This window comes from Ambystoma mexicanum, chromosome 13 (genome assembly GCF_040938575.1).
Source record: "Ambystoma mexicanum isolate Mex_15411 chromosome 13, UKY_AmexF1_1, whole genome shotgun sequence".
NCBI classification, from domain to species: Eukaryota; Metazoa; Chordata; class Amphibia; order Caudata; family Ambystomatidae; genus Ambystoma; species Ambystoma mexicanum.
In genome coordinates this window covers 725,358,258-725,383,276 of record NC_090938.1, presented here as the reverse complement: position 1 = coordinate 725,383,276, position 25,019 = coordinate 725,358,258, and the positions used below count along the sequence as shown (strand labels likewise).

The following is a 25,019-nucleotide window of genomic DNA, read 5'->3' as shown; positions in this document are numbered from 1 at the left end:
CTGCCCTTCGTCTGGATCCAGCGCGCGTCCAGGAACTCCTGCAACGGGCGCATCCGGAGCCTGCACAGAGGGATGAGGTAAATGCAAGAATACATCATTCCGAGGAGGGACTTGATGGACCTCACTCTGGCCGCATCCGCAACCAGCATCCGCTGCACCTTGCCCAAAATGGCCCTCGTCCTTTCCTCCGACGGAGAGGCCAGAAGCGACACTGTGTCGAGCTTCGCTCCCAGAAACAGTGCGTCTTGCGCGGGCACCAGGTGGGACTTGGCGTAGTTTATGGAGAATCCCAGGTCCGTGAGAAGTTGGACGGTCCTTGCCGTGTGCTCCACGGCGAGCTCCTTCATCTTCGCTCGGATGAGCCAGTCGTCCAGGTAGGGGTAGACGTGGATCCCCTCTCGGCGCAGCTGCGCCGCCACCGGTGCGAGGCACTTGGTGAACACCCTGGGTGCCGACCTCAGTCCTAAGGGAAGGGCTCTGAACTGATAGTGACGCCTTTGGACCACGAACCTGAGAAACTTTCGGTGTCCCTTTAGGATGGGAATATGGAAGTAGGCATCCTCCAAATCCAACGACGACAGGAAATCGCCCTCCTCCAGCTGATCCAGGACGTGTTGGAGGGTGACCATCCGGAACTTCTGTGCCTTGATGAATTTGTTCAGTCGTCGTAGGTCCAGGATGGGACGCCATCCTCCCGTCTTCTTCTTCACGAGGAAGTATCTTGAGTAAACTCCGGAGCCCCGAAGCCTCTTTGGGACGAGTTCGATGGCGCCCTTCTTGAGCATCGCCTTTACCTCCAAGAGAAGTTGAGGGACGTGATGTTCTTTCCTGGCCACAGGGGGGACACGCGGGCACCTCTTTAGAAACTCGAGCGCGTGACCCTGGGCTAGGGCGTCCAGCACCCAACTGTCAGTGGAGATGGACTCCCACACGCTGACGAAGCTCGCCAGCCGGCCTCCCACCGGGGTGCTTCGGTGGGGGCCCGACCCCACGGCCGGTTCAGTCCTGCTTCGACGAGGCTTTGCCGCCTTGACCTCCTTGGCGACGACGGCGGGGTCCGCCTGACTTGCCTCGTCCCCTGTAAGCTTCCTGCGACGACGAACGGGCTGCTTGACGGTAGGTGGAAAATCCGCCGCCGGAACCTTTGGAGGCACCCTGTTTGCCTCCGCCGCTCCGAAAGGGCGGCCGCCGTTGCTGGAGAACCCCAAGAGCCCGGGCCGTCTCCGTGTCTGCCTTGATGGCTTGAAGGGAATCGTCCACTGTTTTCCCAAACAGGTTGTTACCGTCGAACGGCATGTCCAAGACTCGGAAGTCAGTAGCCTTGAGCCATCCACGCCGCCTAAGGCACACGCCGTTGCCCAACAGGCGAAATCCAGTGTCAGCGATGTCCGTCGCAATCGTAATGGCGTGGTCCGACGCCACCTCTCCTTCCTGCAAGATCTCTAGGGCATCCGCCCTCTTGTCGTCCGGTAGGAAGTCCAGCAGGGGGGCCAGTTTGTACCACAACTCCCTGTCGTAGCGGGCTACGATAGCCAAGGCGTTGGCCGCCTTAATCGTCGTCACTGCAGACGAGATGACCCTGCGTCCCATCGTATCCAATTTCTTTCCCTCGCCGTCAGGCGGGCAGGTCGACGTAGAGGCCGCGCCCCCCCCCCCCGCTTTCTTCCTGGCCGCCGCAGAGACGACCGAGTCCGGGGTCGGCTGTGCCCGAAGCCACAAGGGGGCCGCGTCCGGGACCCGGTACTTCTTCTCGTACCGATCCCTTCTAGCCGGCGTCGTGGATGGATTCTTGAGGAGGGCGAGGCCCTCATCCCAAATATCATCCAGTAGAGGTACGGAGAGGACCGTCTTCCTCTTGGCCTCGCGCCGTTGATAAAGGAAACCTTCCTTCTTCTTCTCTTCCGGGCAGAGCTGGAAAAGCTCGGATGCCCTGGCGATCATGGAGTGAAACGATCCAAACTCGTTGGGCGGGGAAGCCCGGGTGGGAGGTGACGACGGCAGATCCTCGTCGTAAACCTCGTCGTCCGTACCCGTCGCGGCCGTGTCAGTCCCCGCATCATCCCCACGAGTCGTGGACGGGATGGAGGGCTGAACAGGGCGCGATGGCTGAAAAGGAGGTGGAGGATGAATCCTTCTTCTCTTAGGGGGAGGGCTCCCAGAAGGGCCTGGCTCCGGGTCCCCCGTCGGGAGCGGTTCCTCCGCTGGTGGTAACGGTAGTCTCGTCCTTATCTCTGAGCATAAGGACTGTATAGCCAACAAAATGGCCGCCGAGTTGTCTTGCGGCACTGGTTGAGGGGATTCCGACGGGCGGTCAGGGGCCCCGTCAGCACCCTCGACGTTATCGTCGTCTCCCACGTCGGGGTCCCTCCCGACGGGCTGGTCTTCTTCCATGCCAACGCCGTGGCTTAAGACTTCGATCATCTCTTCCTCAGAGGTTGAGGCCGAATCCACGACGACCTCCTGCCCCCCCTTTTTCTTCTCCGTCGGAGGTTTCACGGGGGTCCTGTCGATGGGCATAAAAGAGGACTCCCTTCGCGGTGGCAGGGAGACTCTGAGCCCCGAGGTCGCCACCACTGGTGTAGCCTCCACAGGCTGAGCCAGGGCCGCCGCGACTGTCTCGATAGAGGCCTTGGCCGGATGGATTAAGGCTTTCACCACCTTAAGTGCGCTCACCGCCTTCTCCTTGGGGGGAGGGTCACTGCCTCGCTCTCCCTCCGATGGGGCCTTCGAGCTCGACCGGGTCCTCTCAAGGAGCTTCCCGGGTGCTCGGCCTTCCTCTTACCCGAACCAGAGCGTTGGCTCGTGGTTGATGGTGCCGGGGAGGATGCGCCCTGCCTGGCGCCCGTAGAGCCTGACCGTTCGGCGCTCCCGGTGCCAGCGGACTCACGGTGCTTGGCCTTGTGTTGGACCCCCGTCGCCGGGGCGTCCTCAAAGGTCTTAGAAGACCGCTCGGATTTCTTCTTCTTCTTCTCGCCTGACGGGCTCTTCCCTTCCAGCCAGTTGGCGAGACGTTGATGGCGGTCCTTCATGGTCCGCTCCGACATATTGCCGCAAAACGCACAGTCCTTCTCCACGTGTGTCTTGTCCTCATGTAGGCAGTACAGACAAAAGGAGTGTTCGTCCTCCTTAAAGACATTCTGAAGCTGGCATCCAGGGCAGACCCTGAACAGCTTTCCGGGCGTTGAGCTTCCCTTCTCCTGGGCCATGTCCGAGATGGGCCTGAGAAACTTCTGGAGTCCTCCAAAAGCGTGGCTCGACGAAATCTTCACCCTTGAGGGGCGTAGACGAATCCGACACGGGTCCCCGATGATCGGATGAAGAAACGGTGGAGCTTGAGGCTCTTTTGACCGAAAAATCGAAGTTTTTGAGAAAAAAAACCGTGAAAAAATAGCACTAACGCTCGAGAGCAATAGCACGAGGATCCCAACACTTGAACGTGCGGTAAAAATTTGAAGATGGCTGCCGGAGGCGGGGCTTAGGTAGAGGGCAGTCATTGGCTGTGGTCAGTATGACGCAGAGATCAGTGATTGGTTACTACTACGAAAGACAGATCAGAAACGAAACTGATACTGGTTTTTTCTTTACCGAGGATTCCCAGCCTGACGACGGGGAATATTCATGAGCATGTGAATCCATGCCAGACCCCATGCTGGAAAAGAGAGCCCTTCTTAGTGAAGTCCAAAGAATGAGGGGGAAACATAGTGACATTGTGGCCAGGGAAAGGGCAGGTCATAAAGAAGTGTTAACTCGAACCAAAGCACAACAGGCATGGGCAAACTTGATTGCTGCAGCCCAATCGAACAATAAGATCTTTTGGAAATTGGTTCGTAATTCTTGCATTGAGGATGAGAGTAGGCCAAACAATGAAATTAAGTTAGAAGGTGGGTAGGCGTATTTTGGTGCACTATACAGGATAGATAATGTTGATACTTCTCATTTTAATCTTAACCCTTCTATTATTGGTAGAACTGCAACCCTCTCCCTGGTATTCTCCCTCACTGAGGTTGAGGCAGCAGCTCTTTCCCAAAGACGTGGATATTTTTAAAAAAAATTATAAGTTACTCACCGTAGTGACTAACATACTCTTAGTCCATAGTCCACTTTCCTCCATACTGTATGGGCGTCCCTCCCTAGGGACGGAAGACGGAACCTTTTCTGTCAGAATAAAACCTTCTTCCCCTTTAAATTTAGAGGCGCGTGGGGGTGCGGCCCTGGGAGCATGTGCTACCCTGACTCCGCCCTCTGGCGCCACACCTCAGACCCCATAGACGCTTCGACAATATCTTAACATTGTCTAATGACGGGGGCGTGGCCAGCGAGCACGGGATGAGGACGTGATTCCTCGGAGCTCCCGCGGCCGTCAGCCAAATCCTGGAGATATCCTGTTATTTGGGCACCACAACGGCGGAAATTATATCCAGGCGTAGCGGAACCTTGGACGCTCAGGTCGCTATACTACCGACCCGAACCGCAGCACCAGTCAGGCGCAATTGGTCCGGGAAGCCCGAGACGCCGACAACGGACAAGATGGCCGCCGGAGCGGCGGACTAGGAGAGGACGCGTAATACGGCGCCAACTGCAGGAGGCAGACACCCTGCCCCGCTGGTGCCTGGAGCAGCCACGCAAGACAACAGCAGAGAGCGGAGGGGAGAGACGGGCCCGTGGACTCCTGCCGGGCGGAACGAATCGTACAAGCGGGAACTGCCTGCGATTGGGAAGGTAGGCGGTCCCCGCTGCTTGCGGCCAAATCCTGCCGTGTGCTTTCGGGCGCACACGAACCCGTCCCCCGCATCCCCCGCGGATGCGCTTGGCCGCCGGAGCGGCAGACGAGGAGAGAACGCGTAACACGGCGCCAACTGAGGAAGACAGACACCCTGCCCAGCTGGAGGGCGGAGGGGAGACACGAGCCCGGGGACCCCTGCCGGGCGGAACGAGTCGCACAGCGGGAGCTGCCCGCAAGTGGGAATGTAGGCGGGCCCCGCTGCTAGCGGCCACATCCTGCGGTGTGCTTTCGGGCGCACATGAATCCGGCCCCCGCGGAGGCGTTGTCTCACCGGAGGCAGGCATGATTCCACACCCCGCCCCGCGTGATAGAGACTGAGCGGCTCCGGGGGGAGCGAGAAAGTTGTTGGAAGTTTGGGGCCCTGGGGAGCGGATTTGGGAGAGCGGCACCGCGGCGCCTGAAACGACGCACTAAGCCACAATACCAATGTGGTGTCCATCAATAAACACTACATGAGCAGCGATTGGAGTGCCTGCAGACCTGAGGTGACCTGAGGTTGGGTGCTTGAGACACAGTCTGCAGACTGACCTCTCAGCAGTGCCACAACTAGAGGCCAACAATCAAGCACACATTGCTGCAATAGAGAAGTAGAGTCCTTGCGGAGACACCACACGGAACACACAAGGAAAGGGGCGTACGGGGGGGAAAAGGGGGGCAATCCCCAAGTGCGCAAACCAACCCACCCATCAACCGTTGGGCGCCAACATATCCTACCAGCTCCGGAACGGGGTACCGTACCTACCCGCCCTACAAACCGTCTTAACGAACATACGTCACAAAGCCTTATAAACAGTGCGTGAGTGGGGCCGACCTGCCGCGGTCCACTACATACCTTCAGATATGGGGAAGGATAAGGCAAGGGGCATGACAACGCAGAGCAAAATAGAGCAGTATACGACCCCCGCCCAAGCCCTCCCGCCGGAGCAATCCAGTACTAGCGCAACACCAGAAACAGAGGAGAACATTTCGCTGAAGGATGTCATGAACGCCATAGCAAGCTCGAGAACCTCCATGGAAAAGAAAATGGATGGCATCAGCGCAGAGGTGTCATTATTACGCCACGACCTCCAAAAACTCACAGCCCGTACTGGAGAAGCCGAAGGTCGAATATCTGAAACAGAGGACAACTTAAGAACAATGAACCAGCAAATGTCAGGAGCACTAGCCCGCCTCAAAGCATTGGAAGAAAGGGTGGAAGAGGGGGAGGGCAGGGCAAGACGACACAACATTCGGATCCTCGGTCTGCCGGAAAAAACGGAAGGAGCAAGCATGGAATTCTTCCTAGAGCAATGGCTCGCGGACATCTTTGCCCCCAAGACCTTGTCGAACTTCTTCTCAATTGAACGGGCCCACCGAATGCCAACTGGCAGGCAAATCTCAGGTGCCCCACCCCGCACAGTGATCGCAAAACTCCTGAACTATAGAGACCGAGATGCAATACTCCAAATGGCCAGAACCAAGGGCACTATAACGTTCAACGGCTCCAAGATAGGTTTCTTCCCAGATTTCACTAGAGAAGTGCAAAGAGCTAGACAATCCTTTGGCCCTCTTAAAAAACGTCTCCAGACCCTCAACGTAAAATACGGACTCCTATTCCCGGCGCAGCTGAAAATATACTTTAATGGAACAACTGTGCACTTCACGGACCCAGCTGAGGCATGGAATTGGGCAGCAAGACACCTGGAGGGTGACTGGAGGCCAGACGGAAGACAAGGTAACGGTAGGAATCGCCCGAGACGAGTCAGGGTACCTCCTGAACTCCCGCAACACCAACCCCAGGCACAGCCAAACAGGGACAATGACTGAAATGGAGAATAAGGTACCCATTCGCAGTTACGCTTTAAGACCCGGCACCATGTTATTAGACCATGTTAACAGCGAATTAATTGTGAACCCGATGTCTGTATAACTGACGGCCCAGACCACGCAACCCCCACGGCCGGAACAAGGCAACTTAAGACTAAGTAGAGTTATACCACTTGAGGAATAGTTCTAGGTTGATGAGTTGACTGTCCCTTGACAGTCGGTTGTATTTGTATGTTCGGGCGACAGGTACTTCAAGTTGGGGTGGAGTATAGGGTGGGGGATGAAAGGGAAAGTTTTAATGTTGCTTTGTTAGTCTGGATCCATAGCATGTCCAACCACAGACCTAAGTGCAACCCTCTGCACATTACACCCTGCTGTACTATGTATTGGGACCATGTTCCCGACAGACACACCAAAGGGAGGCAGCTCTCCCGACCCAAGCATCCTGCGTGCCCTCTAACGGGAAGCTCTAGATGACACACCCACAAACACACCCACCCCCACCCGATCGCCCCAGGTCCCTTAAGCTGCTCAGTTGGAATGTGAACGGAATGGGCTCTGGGATTAAAAGACGTCTGATTAAACAACTGTTGAATAGGCACTCTCCCGACTTGGCCCTTCTATCAGAGACGCACCTAGCGGGAACACACTGCACCCTTTTCCAGAGAACAAATTACAGGACCGCATTCCATGCAGGGTACACGATGGGATCCAGGGGCACCCTTATTCTTATACACAAGAGGCTCCCGTTCTCCCCACAAGTTGTGGAACTGGACCCAAGGGGTCGCTATGTACTCATTCTAGGTTCACTCTGGGGTGAAACGCTGGCCATTGTGTCAATATACTCCCCACCCGGACTGGGCCAGGGATTCTTGGAGGATATCACCACTCTCCTAGGGAAACACCACCCAGATCGATGGGTCCTGGGGGGAGACTTTAACGATGTCATGTGCAATGCTATGGATCGTACCCATCTTAGAGGGCGTAACCCGGATGTTCCCACGAAACTCTCCAACTTTGTGTCCGCCCTAGGCCTCCGAGATGTGTGGCGCGAATTACACCCCCAAGATAGAGGCTACTCGTTCCACTCTGGAGCCCATGGCTCCCTCTCTAGACTTGATTACCTCCTGGTCCCGAACACAGACCTATACAGGGCAATATCCGCAGAATTCCTCCCTCGTGGAATCTCGGACCACTCCCCCCTATTGATTGAAATACGAACGCACTCTGTAACCCCCCCTAGAACGTGGAGGCTAAACAGCTACCACCTTGGCTTCCCAGAATTGGTAGACCGCCTTACGGAGGTGTCCGATGAATACTTTGACATAAATATACCAACAGTGGATGACCCGGTGGTGGTGTGGGAGGCTTATAAAACGGTGCTGCGTGGGGAAATCATCTCCTGGATAGCAAACAAAAAGCGGGAGAGACTCCAAAAAATAGTGGAGGCAGAGGCTGAAATGGTCCAGGCCGAAAGCACGCATATTCTTGACCCTACCCCGCAGACTCAAGGGTCCCTCAAACTAACCACAGAAACCCTCAGAAATATCATGCTAGATAATGCCAGGCAGGCCCACTGGGACACCAGAGCGAGGATATACGAGCTGGGGGACAAGGCGGGCAAAATGCTGGCCTGGCTGGAGAGGAGGGAGGAGGGGAGACGTCATGTCAGGGAGATTGTTGCCCCGAGTGGTGTTGGGTACCAGACGGATGCTGAAATAGCAGAGGCATTCGCCCAGTTCTACGTGGAACTCTACCGAGTCCCGACAGCACCTTTCGACCCGACCCTACTGGATGAAATTACACTCCCAGCACTGAAACCACAACAACGGGAGGAGCTAGAATCGGATCTCTCTGAATCCGAAATAGCCGAAGCCCTAGCGCAACTCCAAACAGGGAAAACACAGGGCCCTAATGGTTTCCCGGCAGAGACCTGGCAAAAACTTGGAGGGAATAAAATGGCGACCCCCCTTTACAGGATGTCTCTTGGCGCCCGCGACCAGGGCACCCTCCCACCTGACCTATGTAAAGCCACCATTGTGGTCATGTCCAAACCCGATAAGCCCCCGGAACAGTGCGCCTCTTATCGGCCTATCTCGTTAATTAACAGCGAAGCCAAGGTTCTTGCTAAGCTCTTTGCTAACCGGCTGCAATCAGTGATCCATACCTTGATCCACCCGGATCAATGTGGCTTTATGCCACACAAATCAACGCGTATGAACCTGCGCCGGCTCCATCTGGCGCTGGAGCGGGCCCCGATCATTGACACCCCTCTCGCCCTACTGCCAGTAGATTTTGAAAAGGCCTTCGACTCGGTTAGGTGGGACTGCCTTTGGGAAGTCATGAGGCGTATGGGGTTCGGAGACAGCTTCTTGAAATGGGTGAAATTACTCTACACTAACACTCGAGCGGAGGTCAGAGTGAATGGTTGGCCGTCCCGGTCCTTCCCGTTGGGAAAGGGAACGAGACAGGGCTGTCCCCTCTCTCCCCTTCTCTTTGCCCTGGCAATTGAACCTCTAGCCCTTTGGCTTCGCCAAGACGCTGCATGGACGGGGTTCAGATGGCCTGAAGGACATGAGGACCGCGTCTCCTTGTACGCAGATGACCTCCTGACTTACCTGGGGGACCCAGCTCGGTCCTGCCCCAAGGTGACGCAGATGCTTACCCGTTTTGGTGACCTTAGTGGGCTTAAAATCAATTGGGGAAAATCAGTTCCCTTCCCGGTGAAAGGCAATGTGCAGGCTGACCCTCGGGAATGTCCGTACCGAACAGAACCGCAAGGTTTTCGATACTTGGGGATCTGGGTGACCACAAACCTGAGTGAATACACACTACACAATTTTCAACCGGTCCTTGACCGTTTTGTCAATGACGTCCACCACTGGAGACTTCTTCCTCTTACGCCCATGGGAAGAGCCGCACTCTTTAAGATGATGACTCTCCCAAGGTTTCTCTATGTCTTACAAAATGCCCCACTAAAGATCCCAGACTCCGACTTTAGGCGGGTTGAATCCCTTTTTCGGGAACTAATATGGGGGGGTGGTCAGCCGAGGATAGCGCTAACTACGCTCCAAAGATCGGTCTGGGAAGGTGGGATAGGAGCTCCACGCCTCCAAACATATTATTGGGCTGCACAGCTGGCAGTGGTCAACGACCTGCTTCATGGAGATAGGGAACTCCCCCACATCAAGGCCGAGGTTGCAGCCATGCACGATACCGACCCATGGCAACTGCTATACCAAACTCTTCCGAGACCCCTTCCACCAACGACCACGATTCATACTATTGTGATTTGGAAACAGGCGCATAGATTCGTTGGGTGGGAAAATAGTGTAACTGTGGCACAACCCCTGTGGAGAAATTGTAACCTGCCCGAGATAAAGAAGCTTCAACCATGGCCCCGATGGGTAAGGGCTGGGATTCTGAGGGTTGGGGACATTCTTGAGGAGGGGGACATAGCCTCGTTTGAAACTATCCAGCAAAAATTCCAACTCCCGGGCACTGAGCGATACCACTATGTACAGCTGGCCCACGCCCTAAGAAACCACATACCTGCAGGCACCAATATCCCGGATTACACACCAATAGAGCGTAACATATTACCAGCTCTCATCCCCACCAAATGCACCTCCATCCTATATAATGCTATTACATCCTTTGCTACGCCAGAACTCACGACCCCGAAAGCTAAATGGGAGGTGGATGTAGGGGTGATAGATCCAGAAGACTGGATCCAAGTACTAATGCACCCAAGGGAGGTGGCCGTTTCTTCCAGGATTCGGCTGGTTCAATTAAAGATCCTGCACAGGGTCTATTACCCCAGGACGATACTATATAGATGGGAGAGAGCCTTGAACCCGAATTGTCTCCGCTGTGGGGATGAGGAGGGGACCTTCTTCCACATCCTGTGGGCATGCCCCCAAATCCGCACCTTCTGGAGTGAATGCTGTACTGTACTCGGCAATGTCTTGGCGTGCCGCATACCACTAGACCCGAAGATTCTCATTTTGGGTGTTCCAGATGAGATTGGACTTACTAAATGGGGCAAGCTGCTCCTGAACACAGCAGCGGGACTGATGAAGCGCAACATAGCGCAAAAATGGGGAGCCCCGGAGTCCCCAACGATGGAGCAATGGGCAACAGATATGAACATTTGTGCCACTATAGAGCACCGAGTATATACTGCCAGAGGATGCCCTACCAAGGCGGACAAGATATGGGGAAGGTGGGAAGAGAATGGACCCTAGAACCGGCTGGACCCTGTTGTGTGCAGTGAGGGGGATATGGTCGGATTGCACTAAAACCTGGGGTAATGTCATGGGTGATTGATACTTGATCTGTTAATGTTTGAATTTTGGAAGGACATGCTAATCCACACAAGCTGTTGTTGTGTTGTTTTGAATGTAAAACAATAAAAAATGTTTTATTAATAAAAAAAAAACATTGTCTAATGACACCAGTTTTATTAGGGAGGAGGATGGTGGGACGTATGGAGGAAAGGGGACTATGGACTAAGAGTACGTTAGTCACTAAGGTGAGTAACTTATAATTGCTCTTACGTCCCGTCCCCTTTCCTCCCTACTGTATGGGCGATTACAACTGAGTGTAGCCCTAGGGTGGAGAGGTGACCCTCCCTCGTGAGAACCGCCTGTCCGAAAGCCGCGTCTGATCTAGAGCCGGCATCCAAACAGTAATGCTTGCAGAAAGCCGAAGGAGTTGCCCAGGTGGCCACCCTGCTTTTGACTTGACACGGGACCTGTCGTTTGAATACGACGGCCGTGGCCTTGGCTCTGACCGCATGGACGTGCATGTAAGCTGGAAGTGGCTTATGCTACCCCTCATATGCTTCCTTGATGGCCGAGACCATCCATCATGCTATAGAGGCCTTTGATGCCTGATACCCCGGTCTTGGCCCGCCGAAGGTGACAAACAGTGCGTCCGACTTGCGGAAGCTCTTGGTCCTGTCCAGGTAAAGTTTCAGAGCATGTCTGACATCCAGACAGTGTAGAACCATCTGAGCCTTGTCCTTAGGCTCGGCAAAGAACGTAGGCAGCACTATTTCCTCGTTTAGATGGAAGGCGGAAGGTACCTTAGGTAGGAATGCTGGGTGCGTCCGCAGGACTACCTTATCCGTGTGAAAAGTAGTATAGGTCTCTGAGGCAACTAGTGCCTGGATTTTGCTGACTCTGCGAGCCGAAGTGAGGCCCACGAGCAAGGCTGTCTTAATGGTGACCAGCCTGATGTACGCGGAGGCCATTGGCTCAACCGGCTTGTGCGCCAGGGCGCCCAACACTACATTGAGGTCCCATACTGGGTGTGGCCTCTTAATGAGCGGGTAGAGTCTGGCGAGGCCCATCAAATGTTTCTTGACTATCGGCTTGGAAGAAGAAAAGACCCCTTCCTCCGAATTTCTGTAGGCTCCTATGGCCGCCAAATACGTGTGGCAGGTGTCCAACTGCATGCCAGAGTGTGTGAGGTGCGCCGAGAAAGAGAGCACGTCGTCCAGCGTACATGAGTCTGCCCAGTGACAGAACCTAGTCCACTTACTCTTGTACTGGGTCCTGGTAGCCCTTCTCCTTGCACCCTGGATGATTTCTAGGTTAGCATGTGAGAGGCCGAGGCGCCCTAGCGTGACCTGCTCCGGAACCATGCTGCAAAGGCTAATTTCAGTGGCACGGGTGGATGACCCTGTCCCCTTGTTGCGCCAGAAGATGTGCTGGGCCCGTCGAAGGTCAATGGGTGGTCTGTCCGAGAGGCTGAGCAGCTCCAAGAACCATGCCCTCGCTGGCCACCATGGAGCTATCAGAATGACGCTGAGGTGGCAAGACTCCTTTATCTTGCATATCACCCTGTGGACCAGCGGTGTGGGCGGAAAGGCGTATGCTGTCATGCCGTACCACTGAATATGAAATGCATCGCCCAGGGAGCCAGGCTCCTCGCTGGGAGGCTGGGACTTCTTTCACTGCCTAGCTCACGACGAGTAACCAGATCTTCGCCAACAGAGTTGCTGTCCCAATCTGTGGAAGTGAAGGGGAGGAGGGAGCAGAGGAAGGGATAGGTATGCAGTACCCCGTGGATACTACAGAGAGGATGCAGAGGTCTGCAAAATTCTGATGCCAGAACTGTGCGTGGAGAGCAAGCCTGACCCCCACCGGAGACATGTGGACCCCAAGGGGCGTGTCATGCCTTCTTTCCCTCTGAGGTTGTCGCGGAAGAGGGGTGACTGGAAAAACCCCTTACTCCCCCCTTTTTGCTGCTCGTCAGGCTGCCTGGACCTCCGCTCTTGGAATCCACGGAACCCTCCGTATGTACGCTCCTTGTCGGAGCATTGCTGCGAGTGGGTGTACGCCTTGAGCGTGGCCTTCGTAAGGATAAAGACTTTGCAGTTTGCAAACTGTTTTTCTTTTTATCTAGCTCCTCGTCTGTGGTGGAGTCAAAGAGGCTGCCAACCTCAAACGGAAGGTCCAATATGCGTTCCTGGACGCCCAGATTAAATTTAGTTGCCCGGAGCCAGGCCGTCCTTCTCTAAAATTCTGGAATACTCATTTGCTTTCGAACGAAAGCCTGATGGAGTTAGCCGGAAGAATACGAATAGTCAATGGTGGGGAAAGAAAACAGTGCCAGATATCACTGGAGCTGTTTATTAATGCATTACCTCCATCTCTCCAGAGGGCAGTTCTCCAGCAACTCCAACCTTCCCTAGAAACGGCTATTCAGATAGCCAATGCGCACTCCAAGGCATTTAAATATTGTAAAAATACTGAGAAACCAGGGGATCAAGGAAGGGAGCCTAAACCACCAAGCCGAGTATCTTCTATAGAAACCTAAAGACGGCCCAAAAAAAACCCTTCCCCACCAGGCTAAACCCGAAGAAAGAGACTGTCCGGAGACCATTTTTGCCCCAGTCATATAACAAAGGGGAAACTCAGGAGAAGATGGAGGAAGTGGGAAACCTCTTCTCTCCACCATAACCACATGTTCCTACAGTGGAGAAAGAGGTCATTTCACCCGGGCCTGTCCTAAAAATCGTGTCGAAGAACCCATGGAGATAGGAATGATCAGGAGAATGAGAAGAAAGGGAGGAAAGTCCAGAAGAGGCAGAGAATTGCAACTGTACCTCCTCAGCCCTTCAAACTCAAGACATTGAGTCAAGAACATCAGGGCTAAATCTCTAATTGACTTAAGGAACAAACAAACCACCATACGGTCACACTTAGGGGGTCATCACGAGTTGGGTGGTATTCCGGCTGTAACTCTGCCGGAATACCGCCCTACGCAATTACCGTTACCGCCATTTGGTCCAGTGTTATTACTTGCAGATTACAAGTGGCGGTGTAAGTCCCCATTTTTGCTGAGTACTTTGGATTCAATGGGGCATTTTCGGCTGAAATAAAGCACCACGGTAATGGCACCAAAAATTAGCAGAAAGTCGGCGGGCTTACCTCCAGCTCATAGCTGGAGGTTAATTCTCTGACTTTACGCCAAACTCATACTTGGCGGTGCAGTAATATTTTTTACCGCACTGCCCAACTTGTGATGAGGCCCTTAGTTTACCCTGAAGAGCTGGAAAGAGAAGGAGCTGTAAGAATCACCTGCGTACATGGGGATTTAGATCTATCCCAAAATTCCCCTCACCCTAGACGTTAGAGGTTGCCCAATCAAGCTAAAAGCTGCAGTGGTGCCAGGCCTAGCGGAGTAAGTAATCATAGGTACGCATTTCCCAACCTTTATGACCCAGTTAACACATCCTAGCCAGAGAATCATTCCAAGAAGTACTCTTCCTTATCCTCTTGGGAACGTTTCGTAAAAAGAAAGACCACCCTGTGTGGATTTGGGAAAATAGTTACCCTAAGAAAACAGTAGTCTAGGAAGAGGGGAGCCCCTGTTTAACAGGAGGGGTATGGGATGGATCTGGGGAATTTATCCCTTTTGCCCTCGGAGAGACACCCTCTCAGAGGCTAGGGAGATGAGCCCTCTCTGCAAAACCATCCATAGGGGTTTGGGCAAACATGACCTCACTGGGGGTGGCTTACAATAAAGGGAAAAAAATCCCATTCCCATGGGGTACTCCCTATATCTAATATCCACTCTGCCTATATGGGAGTAAGGAAAGAGGACAATGCCATCTATATGTTTGGATCAAGGTAATACTGAACCCTATACCTGTTTGGCAATCCGTGGTGAACAACATGTCCCTTCTCCATGCCGGAGCGAGAAAAAAGAGCCAACGACCCTTGAATGGAGGAGGAGAATCCCAATGCTGAAGGGAGTCCCAGACATGAGAATGTTGGCAAGGGGAGGAGCTACGCAGAGCAGCGGAGCCGGCTGCAACACAGAGGATGTGGGTGCCAGAGTGAGGCTTGGGACGTCCGAAGAGGAAACACACCTGGTTGGAGGGGCCAAGGCTATGCAGAGCAAACCGTACCTGGAGGTGCAGCCATGTCCAGGGCGTGGTGAGCCCAGAAGCCGTAAAGCGATGCAGAGTCCAGGAAGAAGGAAGGGCTGGGTACTCCACTCTCAACCGGAGAGCCAGCAAGTCGAGATGAGCGGAATATGAAGAGCGGAAGCATCCAGTGGTGAGGAGCGGAGAGCAGTGAAGAACGCCACTACCACTTGTAAGACAGACCATCCATGCTGGAACACCATACAGAAGATAGGTGGGTTGCTCCGGTCGGAGGAAGGATGAAAAAAGAAGGTTGAAAGGGTCAAAGAGATCTGAGAAGCCAGAGTGAGAGAGAGATGAAATAAAGGTTTGCAGGAACCTGAGAAGTAAAAAAGCCAAAGAGGGTCACAGGGGTCAAGGAACACTAAGAGTATCAGAGACAGAAACGGGTCACAGAAACCTTAGCAAACTAAGTAATATATTGGGTCAGGTGTACACAAACGAGCACCAGGGGCAAAACAAGCAGAATGACACAAACATTCCACAGGAGCACAAGAGCATCCCTAAAGTTGGTTGAAGTATGAAGAGATCAACCAAGTTACTGGAAAGGGACCAGGAATGGTCCCAGTGATCTGAGAGAAGTGAGAGAACAAGAAGTAGTCCAAGGGTTGCTGGAGCCAGAGAAACCCGAGCAACACAAACTCAAGAAAGGTCAGAGAACCAGAGAACACAAGGGAACTACTCCCATACCCGGGTAACAAGGACCCAAGAAAACTAAGAGTCCGAAGTTGAAACGGGTCAGAGACCCTATTGAGCTAATAGACATTCAGGATCAGGGGACCACAAATAAGCCACAGGGGCAAAATAAACAGATAAAACCGCACATACCAGGGGAGAACAAGAGCACCCAAAAGTTGATCGAAGTGTGGAAGATCAGCCAAGTTGGTCGAAAGGGATCAAGGAAATATCCTTCCACATAAACAAGATTGGATCTTTTTTATTTAGGAACTAGAGACTATTTCAAACATTTGGGAACTGTTAGGGAGAATTCTCTGTATAGGCTAATTTCCCAAACCTAGTGACTCCCCCAGCAGCTTTGCTGGATTTTTGGGGTTTATTTTTTTCTCCTGCTAAGAGTGAGACTCTTTTTCTCCCACTATTAGGCATGATTTGAGAATGTTCTTTGACTTTGTAATGTGTTTTATGGGCTATGGGGTCTTTTACTCCATAGTGCTTCATGTGTTTTTGGTAAGTGTGTTACACAGCACCCTCAGTGAAGTAACACAGGGATGTCATAATGACCCCCAAATATAGATTCCATACCCTGGGACTGACTACTGTCTCCCAGGGCATGTTAAGTCACCATTGACTTTACTAGTCTTAAATTGTGAACAGAACCAGTATAAACCATCACATGGTGGAAGTACTGGTAAGGGTAATTAGATTGCCCCCGGATCTGTTTTTCGAGGGGGCACTGTGCAGTCCCCCCTCGTCGAGCTTCTGGGTGGTGGCAGTGGTTACCAAGCAAAATATTCCACCGGAATATTTCCTATGGGATTTTCCCATTTATTTTAAACGCACCACTTTTTCGGTGCAATGTTAAAGATACCGCCGGGTTATTTATTTAATATTTATTCCCGGGTTGGGTCTTTTTGACAGGACTCGGTTTTAAAATGGCGTTTGTATTCGCCTCTGTAAGTCCAAACCCAAGTCGACCCCTTTGTTCCACTTTTGGCAGTCTTCTGCACAGAAGCCTCCAAAAGTGGTGCCACTCTGTCTGGGTCTACAGGATGTGTGGGAGGGGGAATAGGCACCCTGGACTGGCAACTCAAGTCGCACTCTTGTGCGATTGGCCCAGTGGTGAGCCGCCCCGGCTCACCACTTAGCATGTTTGAGTGACAGCTAGGACTAATGAATGGGGGTTTTCTGCATAAAAGCAGGGCTTTGGGGACTGGAACTTCAGAAGTCGCCACAGGACCTAAAGAATCCGAAGAGGGAGAAGCTGAGCCGACCTGCAACGACGACACCACCGGTGGAGCCCTGCTGAACCGACTCACCACTTCCGACAGAGAAGATCTTCTTCCTGGAGAGTCTTCTTCCTTTGAGCTGGTGGGATTAACCAGTTCGCCCTCTTTTCGCCTTCCTGGATCGTCTCGTGGTCGAATCGCCCGTGCTAAGCACCCCGGCGGCCAGATAGCCACGCTTCACCACTACTGCGAATAAAAGGGTAGTACCTTTTAACCGGGAAACTCCGCGGCTGGTTTCTTCCCTGGCAGTGCAACGACCTCCAGCTTTCCTCCACGTCGAGATCTTCTCTTCCCCTGGACGAAGCACTGACTTGCACCCGCTGCCAGGAACAATTGCCCCCGCTGGAGCTTTCTCACCATTTCAGGTACTGTGTCCCGCCTGGTCTCCCTTGCAACAGACTGTTCAAGGTGTCCCGTAAATCCTTGACTCTCTATCCTGGGGTGACCTGGGACCTGTTAACTAACTTTTCTGAACTGATCCAACTCCTTTTTGAACTATCTGCAAAGACTTTTAAAGTGTACTTCAACGGTGTGATCTCACGCACATTCCGCCTTGCTCTCTCCAAGAGTGGGCCTGGCCTATGAACTTTTTGCTCGACAGTAGACTCTGCCTTTGACTTGCTGTGGTTCTGTTAAAACTGTTGGTATTGTGTGCTTTACTATTTCTGCCTTTTCTCTCCCTTTTTAAATAATTATTGGAGTGCCATCTTGGTTAAGCGCTCACCTCTGTGTTGATAAGTGGTGTTCTTTTCCTAAGACTTGTCGAGTAATTAATCAGGGAGGTGTATATATTTCTAGTGACTGTGTTTGAACTTGCTTGACATATTAGTGCCAGTGTATTTTTACAAGTCTGTTTTTAAATAAATAATTATATACTTTTATACCAAAGCTCTGGTCAGTGTTTGCTTGTGCTACTGTATTTTTATACCTAATGTGTATACTCTATATACTGCCTAACTCTTCTTGAAAGAAGTCTGACTGCTCAGCCACAGCTACCAGGTAAATCTGGGTGGTGCAGACTGCTACCAATTGGGTTTCCTGCCAACACCTGTAGTCTTAAACTTTTTGCAGTGGTCCCTAAGGGAACTGCACAGGTTTCTGCCTAACAGGAACTTTGAGGAACATTTTGATAAGACGGCAAGGAACTGTTTGCTTTGAGAGAAAATGTTCTTAATCCTAACATTGAATCAAGATCCAGGAGGATGGTCAGAGAAGACTGAGAAAACTTTGGGAGGATCCAAGAGTGCAGGGCCCACCATATGTTCCTTTTACGTTTTATTAAGTGATAGGGCCAGTTTAGTAGATAGGTTTGGATCGAGGACTATTATTTCATTTTGACCTTAGACGAGCACCTTAGTTTTGTTTGGTTAGGAAGGGAACTGCCTTTTAGTAATGGGGTCAGTTATGCATTTTTCCTTTTTATTTAAATAAAGCTACACTCAGACATGTCCTCTGGTCCAAGTCCTCCTTCTGGCTTGCGACAGAGGTTAAGTAACTGTGATGAACAAGTAACTGCGGCAGCAGTTAGCAGCATGCTGTTTTAGTAAAATGCCTGCGACATGTAAATAAAAATACACACACAGGGTAACTAGAAGCAACAAAAAGGGCTTCCAGGTCACTCAGGGGCCTGTATCTAATGCTACACTGCAGTACGGACTAGTGCAGGCCATCTGCCTCGGGAGAGACAGGTACTTGTGATCCTGGACACCAATCCATGGAAAAGACATGGCTTCAGGGGCATGATATTAAGGCATTGAGGAGAGGGAAGGAGGGCATAGAGACAAGCTATCAAAGTGAAAAAATAAGTAGAATGAAACCGAGGTTCTCAGAGGAAAAAAAAACAAGATTTCAAAACAGAGCACCAACCAGTGTCATCAAGCAGAGTTAGAAAGTCAGACTCCCTAAAATGATTGCTTTTCATCCAGTCTGTGAATCCCTACATTCATCACTGGTTCCGACACTGGATTTGAAATTTTGACAGAGCACTGAACTTTTTCTGGATCATCATTACTTTCTGTTGGCCTACGCCCGAGATCAACTTGTCTTGCATATTTCAATTAGTGTCCATCCTACATCCGGACATGCATGTGTTTTCCCCCTCCTCTTTAGTGAGCATGAGACGACTGCAGTGATAAAAGTGTTCAGCTGTGTGCTAGCCATATACAAAAAAAAACATGTTGACGTCCTACATGCCAATCTATTTTTTAACGACTATCTGCGTGCGTGTTGTTTTCCAAGTACAATGTCTTGCCAATCAAGGCCATTTATGAAAATATGGCTATCTTCAGTTTTGGAAGTACTATTTTGAAACCTTTTCAAGAACAAATATCTTAACTCCCTGTGTTAAAAAAATACAAGAAATCAGGTAGTTATCCATTTCCCCCCTTTTGTATGTTTGAGGTATTGACAGCGTTGCCAGTTACTAACCTGAAATGTGGATCGTCGATTCCTTCCACTGACTAAGTGCAGGGTTTCTGATGCGACAGGAGAGTTTTTGAGAATCACCGCTGATAATGTGGGTCGTCTTAATGTGAAACCAGCTGCTTTGTCCTGGATTCTTCACTTCGGTGGATTCAGTTAGGTTATCCCCATTGTCGTTCCTCCACAGTGATTCAGGTTTTGGATACCAGCCCGAGGATGTGCATGCAATCAGAATGCCGCCATTTTGGGACTCTTCTAGATAGAGGAACGGGCTGGAGCCCACAGCTGAAAGAGAAGGAAAAGACATAGAAACAATCGCCTTCGTCAACGGAAACCCAGCACCACCATCAACTCCTTCATAAAAGCCCTAAAGGCATTCCCATTGCCCACCCCCATAAGATATGCAACCCATCTCCTCCAAGTGCACTGCCAGGATAAAAACCTGACACAGAGCTCAAGGTGTACCTGCTGAAGAAACTGCAACAAATCCAAAATGCAGCAGCCAGACTTCTCAAACTATCGCGAAGGGACCACATCACCCCAGCTGTCATGCCCGCACCTCTGGCGCACGCATTGGCAACCATCATGGACTACTTGGTACTCATTGATCCTTCTAATACTCTTTGAACAACTCCTATTCACGCCTTGGTCTTTTATTTTCATTTGCTCAACTTTGGTTCTGTCTTATTTTATTCAATTAACTACATTTACTATAATGCACCTGGCTACAGTCCTCAATTCCTGGCTATTCTCATTCATCGTTATTGGGACCACAATCCCCAGAAGCTCTAGCGGCCAGTGATGCTTCCCCCTACTCAGGACCACAGAGGGAGGAGGCAGATTGTCTTCAGGTGTGCTGCTCCAGGTGCTGTCAATTAGCCTGCCTCAGAACAGGGCAGGGCTGTATATAAGCAGCTGCCTGCAGGAGCACAGTGTCTTGCATCTAGAGATCTCCCCGCTCCTGTTTGCCTTGACCCTCTACTTTGTATGCTGTTCCTGTTGCTGCATTATCCTGTTTTGATCCAGTGCCCTTTACGGGCTCCCTGCCTTGCAACCGATCTCGCTCCGCTGCCTTCTTCCTACAGCCCTTGTCCTCCGGGCTTCCTGCCTTGCAGCCTACTACAGTCCTCTGGGATCACTCCTTGCTGCCCTGCTCATCTGAGCTCCTTGCCTTGCAGCCTGCCTCACTCCAGCTGCCTACAGTCCTTGTCCTCTGGGCTCCCAGCCCTGCAGCCTGCCTCACTCCGGCTGCCTACAGTCCTTGTCCTCTGGACTCCCTGCCCTGAAGCCTGCCTCACTCCGGCTGCCTACAGTCCTTGTCCTCTGGGCTCCCTGCCTACAGCCTACCTCACTCCGGCTGCCTACAGCCCTTGTCCTCTGGGCTCCCTACCTTGCAGCTTGCAACCCTCTGCTGTCTCCAAGCCCTTGTCCTCTGGACTCCCTACCTTGCAGCCTGCACCTCTTCGCTGCCTACAGTCCTTGTCCTCTGGGCTCCTTCCTTGCATCCTCTCTCCCTCCGCTGCCTACAGCCCTTGTCCTCTGGGCTCCCTGCCTTGCGGCTTGCTACACTCCTCTGCCTTACAGCCTGTTTTACACTTAGCTGCCTACGTCCCTGCTCCTCTGGGCTCCCTACCTCGCGGCTCTATTCTTTTGGGCTCTCTGTCTGTCGCCTACTACTAATCTCTCTCTGTCCTGTTCTTCTGGACTCCCTGCCTTGCAGCCTACTACAGTCCTCCACAGTCCACTACAGTTTGCCTGAACCTAGTGCCACTCTTGACTGCAGACCTGCTTCCTACTTTGCAGTCCTTCTGTTTTCCCGACTGCTGCTCCCTTGTTCTCTTCCTTGAGTCCTCTGTACTCCACCTTTGGTTATCTACTTCAGTCTAACTGTCTTTCCTTCTTTTCCTTCTGCTAGATTGCTCATTGACTTCCTTTTCGCTGGATATATCTGTTCTTGTCTTCTCATGTGTCTTATGTAATCCCTTTGTACAGAGCTTGCCTGTTGGTTTCTGGCAGGCAACCTCTGCCCCTTCCCTTGTCGCATTTTCAGTGTTACAGACACCCACTGCTGTTGTTCCCAGCCATGAGCACACAGCGTGGGCCTCTGTTATAGCAATCTGTGCAGAAGGCTGGAGTTTCCTAAGGTTCGTGGAACACTCTTTCCCATTTCAGCATACACCCCAAGAGGGAATCCAGTTTGTTTGTACCTTTGTATCTTTTGCCCCTTTTGGCTCACAGCTACAGTTTCCTACTCTTCTTTCTTGTTGAACTTCCTGCTGTGTGTGCTTATCTGCTACCTTACTTCAGCACAGCCACCCAAAACCTACCTGGGTACCCTGTGCCATCTCTTGACAGAGTGCCATTCTTGACACCAGTTTATTTTTTTCTCCTGCTAAGGATACATGTGCTGCCAACATGTCACGCTTCCTGCTCCTGCACACACCACCATCACCCCTGTGGTTCCCATAGCTCAACCACTTCTGCACATGTTCCTCACCTGGGTTGGGACTCACGTGTGCAGTTAGGTAGCCCTCAGAGACAGGCACGGCATGCTGTGCATTCCCGATTGCGCCTGTATTTCCATTGGCAATTGGCCTGGCGCCTGGGACCCAGGAGATACAGACAAACACTTCCGCGTCACGTGACCGCATACTCCCGACCATGTGACCCGAATCCCTGTTCGCCTGAGGGTATTGCACGTCACGTGATGAAGCAACAGGTACAAAAGCGCTGATTTGCTGTAGGCTTATCGCTTCACAGCTGTTCTTTTGAACGCTTTGCTTGGCGCCACATACCTGATTCTGCTTTTGAAACCTACAACCTTGGATTGTTACAAGGACTTCTTTTGGATCGCCCCCCCTTGCCTCTGGTACTTTGCTTCGGACTGTTCATTGCTGCTAACGGATTTCAGGACTGTTATTGTGGACTCTATCGGATCTTCCTCCTGTTCTGGGTTTTGTTATCTGGACTCCCGCTGCCCATTAAGTACTTCCTTGGGCTACACTATGGATTCTTGGCATCGCTCTGCAGCTCAAGTCACAGGTGGACCATTAGTGTTAACTAACACTCCATTGGGCACCCCATCACCCTCAACTTCATCTGAGGTGACTGCACACGTGCCCCCAGGGACCCTTTGCCTCAGCCTCGCATTGTTAGCAGCGACCCCACTACCATCACTTGGCAAGCCTCCTTCCTTCGCCTGCTATACCCTATTGGTTACTATTTTTGCTTGTTACTAATAACCGATTCCTTTGCAGCGGCTTCAGGGTTCCCAATGTTCTGTGGTTCCGGTCTCTCAACACCTTCCACCTATGGCCTCAAGGACTGCACAGAGAGTGATCTTGAGTTCTCTCTGTGCAGTACTTGGGGACGGAGTTCTCTTATTCCTTCACTACAATCAACTCACGACACAAACGTTCAGAACAATGGGCCTAACGCACAGAGCAATCCATGGCAAAGGAGCAGAATTCCTACAAAAGAAAATAACCATTTACCTACCAACAAGAGCACTCAGATCAAGCAACGACATCCACCTGGAACCAAAACCATACACAAGAAAAACTTTTTGGGGATCCTCATTCTCTCATCTGGCAGCAAAAACCTGGAACACCCTTCCGAAAGAAATACGCAGTGCGAAGGATCACCTAAAATTCAGAAAATTACTTAAAACCTGCCTCTTCAACTCAAAACCAGACGTAACCTAGAAAAAAAAAGACACCACTGGAAATAAAAACACCACAATAAGCGCACATGGATGGAAGTAGCTGGGAAGGGAGGGAGCCCAGGATATACCCACTCCCAAGCCAAACCCCTACTTTAGGCAGCACCTAAGGGATAGGCACCCAAGCTGCACACGAGGGAGCAATAACCAAGAACTAGCAACCCATTAACCAAGAACTCGACCAAGGGGACAGGGAACGGCTGAAATTCGGAGAGAGGGGACCCCGCCCCAGAGCTCAGGGAGGCGATAGCAGGTAGACCCCCTTTGACACCTTAAGAGCAAACCCACAACCATTCTGATCTCGAGCAAGGTGTGGGGGCAGGGGGGAGGCCTTTCACGACCTTCCCGACCACTAAACAATTACAGAGACATTCCACTACTATGCGCAGAACACTGGCGAGGGACCCACAACGGAACACCCCAGCAGACAGCACAGGCAGACACTTAAAACAGATGCCTGAAGCAACAAGGTAACCGCACTAACCCAACCGCTAAATTCTCAACTCTCTGCATACACCTCTCAAACGCTAAACAAAACACAACCACATCCATGCACAGCAATCCGCATGCACTTCACCACACTGCAACAAAACAAACCATGCATAGTACATGTGTGCACAACAGCACCTGAGGGTCTACCAATCCGTAAATAACACCCATGCTCAGCGCAAAGTGTTTACCGAACTGAAGCTGTCACATCACAACTCTCGCTCTACCTTTTCCCGCTATACCCTACTAACCCATCATACCCTCTTACCTTTCAGATCTGCCAGAACGCCAGGGACCACTCTGGTGGTGACAGCGCGCAGTATAAATGTCTTTTAACATAACATTAACATTTAATGTACAGGCCACTGACCTGCCACCTTCAGTTCCACCGTGGCCTCTTCATAAAAGGCTCCTGCATCAAACAAGCACGAGTATTGGCCGCTGTCAGAAGAACTGACGTTGCGTATTATCAAAGACAGATCGCCAACTCTGACACCTCCACGAATTAGCTCGGTTCTCCTTCTGTAGGCAGCCATTTTCTCTTCGTTAGAGTCCTGTCCATTTTGACGTACGTGAACAGCATCATAGTAATGGCCTTTGTACCACCGAATCGTCATGTTCTCAGCGTTGATTTTGGGTGAGAGGTGACACGGCATCAGAGCATCCTGTCCGGGCAGGACGACCTGGGGCTGGGCCGGGCCAATGACCGAAATACTTGCTGAGAGATAAAAAGGGAAATTACACTCATTAACATCAGATACCTCACACCATGAAACATTTGAAACAAGGGGGAGCTCCCTCCACATCTCGCATCTGGGATAAATCTAGATATGGTCACCATATTATAGGCATTCTCTATTTCTGAAGCAGTCCCATGAAATCTTATGCTAAATTAGTGCTCCTCTATAAAAAAAAAGAAAATTAATAATGTGCTTCAGAAAATAGTTGATTTCTTCCTTTCACAATTCTCTGCCCTCGTGTGAGAGACGCCCTTCATTGTTCTTTCCAACAACACAATGCCATAGTTAGAGGTGGGGCAGTGGGGCGGGGGGTGGCCACCCCACATGGGGCTCCATTCAGACCCCAAGGCTCCCCCACACCTGCCCCTGTATCAGGATCCCCTCCAGTTTTAATGTTAGGAAAAGACTCGAGATACACAAGCTCTTTGTGAGACATGGGAGAAAAACTAGTTACAAGGTCTGGAAGCAATTATTGTTTCTCGGTGGGTGCCATGCTTCTCTTTTTCCCTTAACACATATCCTTAGGAGACTGGTGTGATCCCAGTCCAAGATGGTGGAAATGCTGGTTGGCTGAGCTGGAATTGTAAGGTTGTTTGGAATTCCCAAAGAATTCTAAACTGCCTTTCATTCAGGTAATGACAAGGAGAAA

The 25,019-nt window shown here is 51.6% G+C and overlaps 1 protein-coding gene across 2 annotated transcripts in view; it reads right to left on the bottom strand.

Annotated features, from left to right (window-relative positions):
* The window catches only part of LOC138521813 (butyrophilin subfamily 1 member A1-like), a 299,199-nt gene that overhangs the window by 181,686 nt on the left and 92,494 nt on the right, over positions 1-25,019 (bottom strand). For both annotated transcript variants that reach the window (XM_069634930.1, XM_069634929.1), the window contains 2 exons: positions 24,001-24,348; positions 19,427-19,705 (listed from right to left, as the gene is read on the bottom strand). In XM_069634930.1, coding sequence (XP_069491031.1) covers positions 19,427-19,705; positions 24,001-24,348 — 627 coding nt within the window. The remainder of the gene's footprint in view (positions 1-19,426; positions 19,706-24,000; positions 24,349-25,019) is intronic.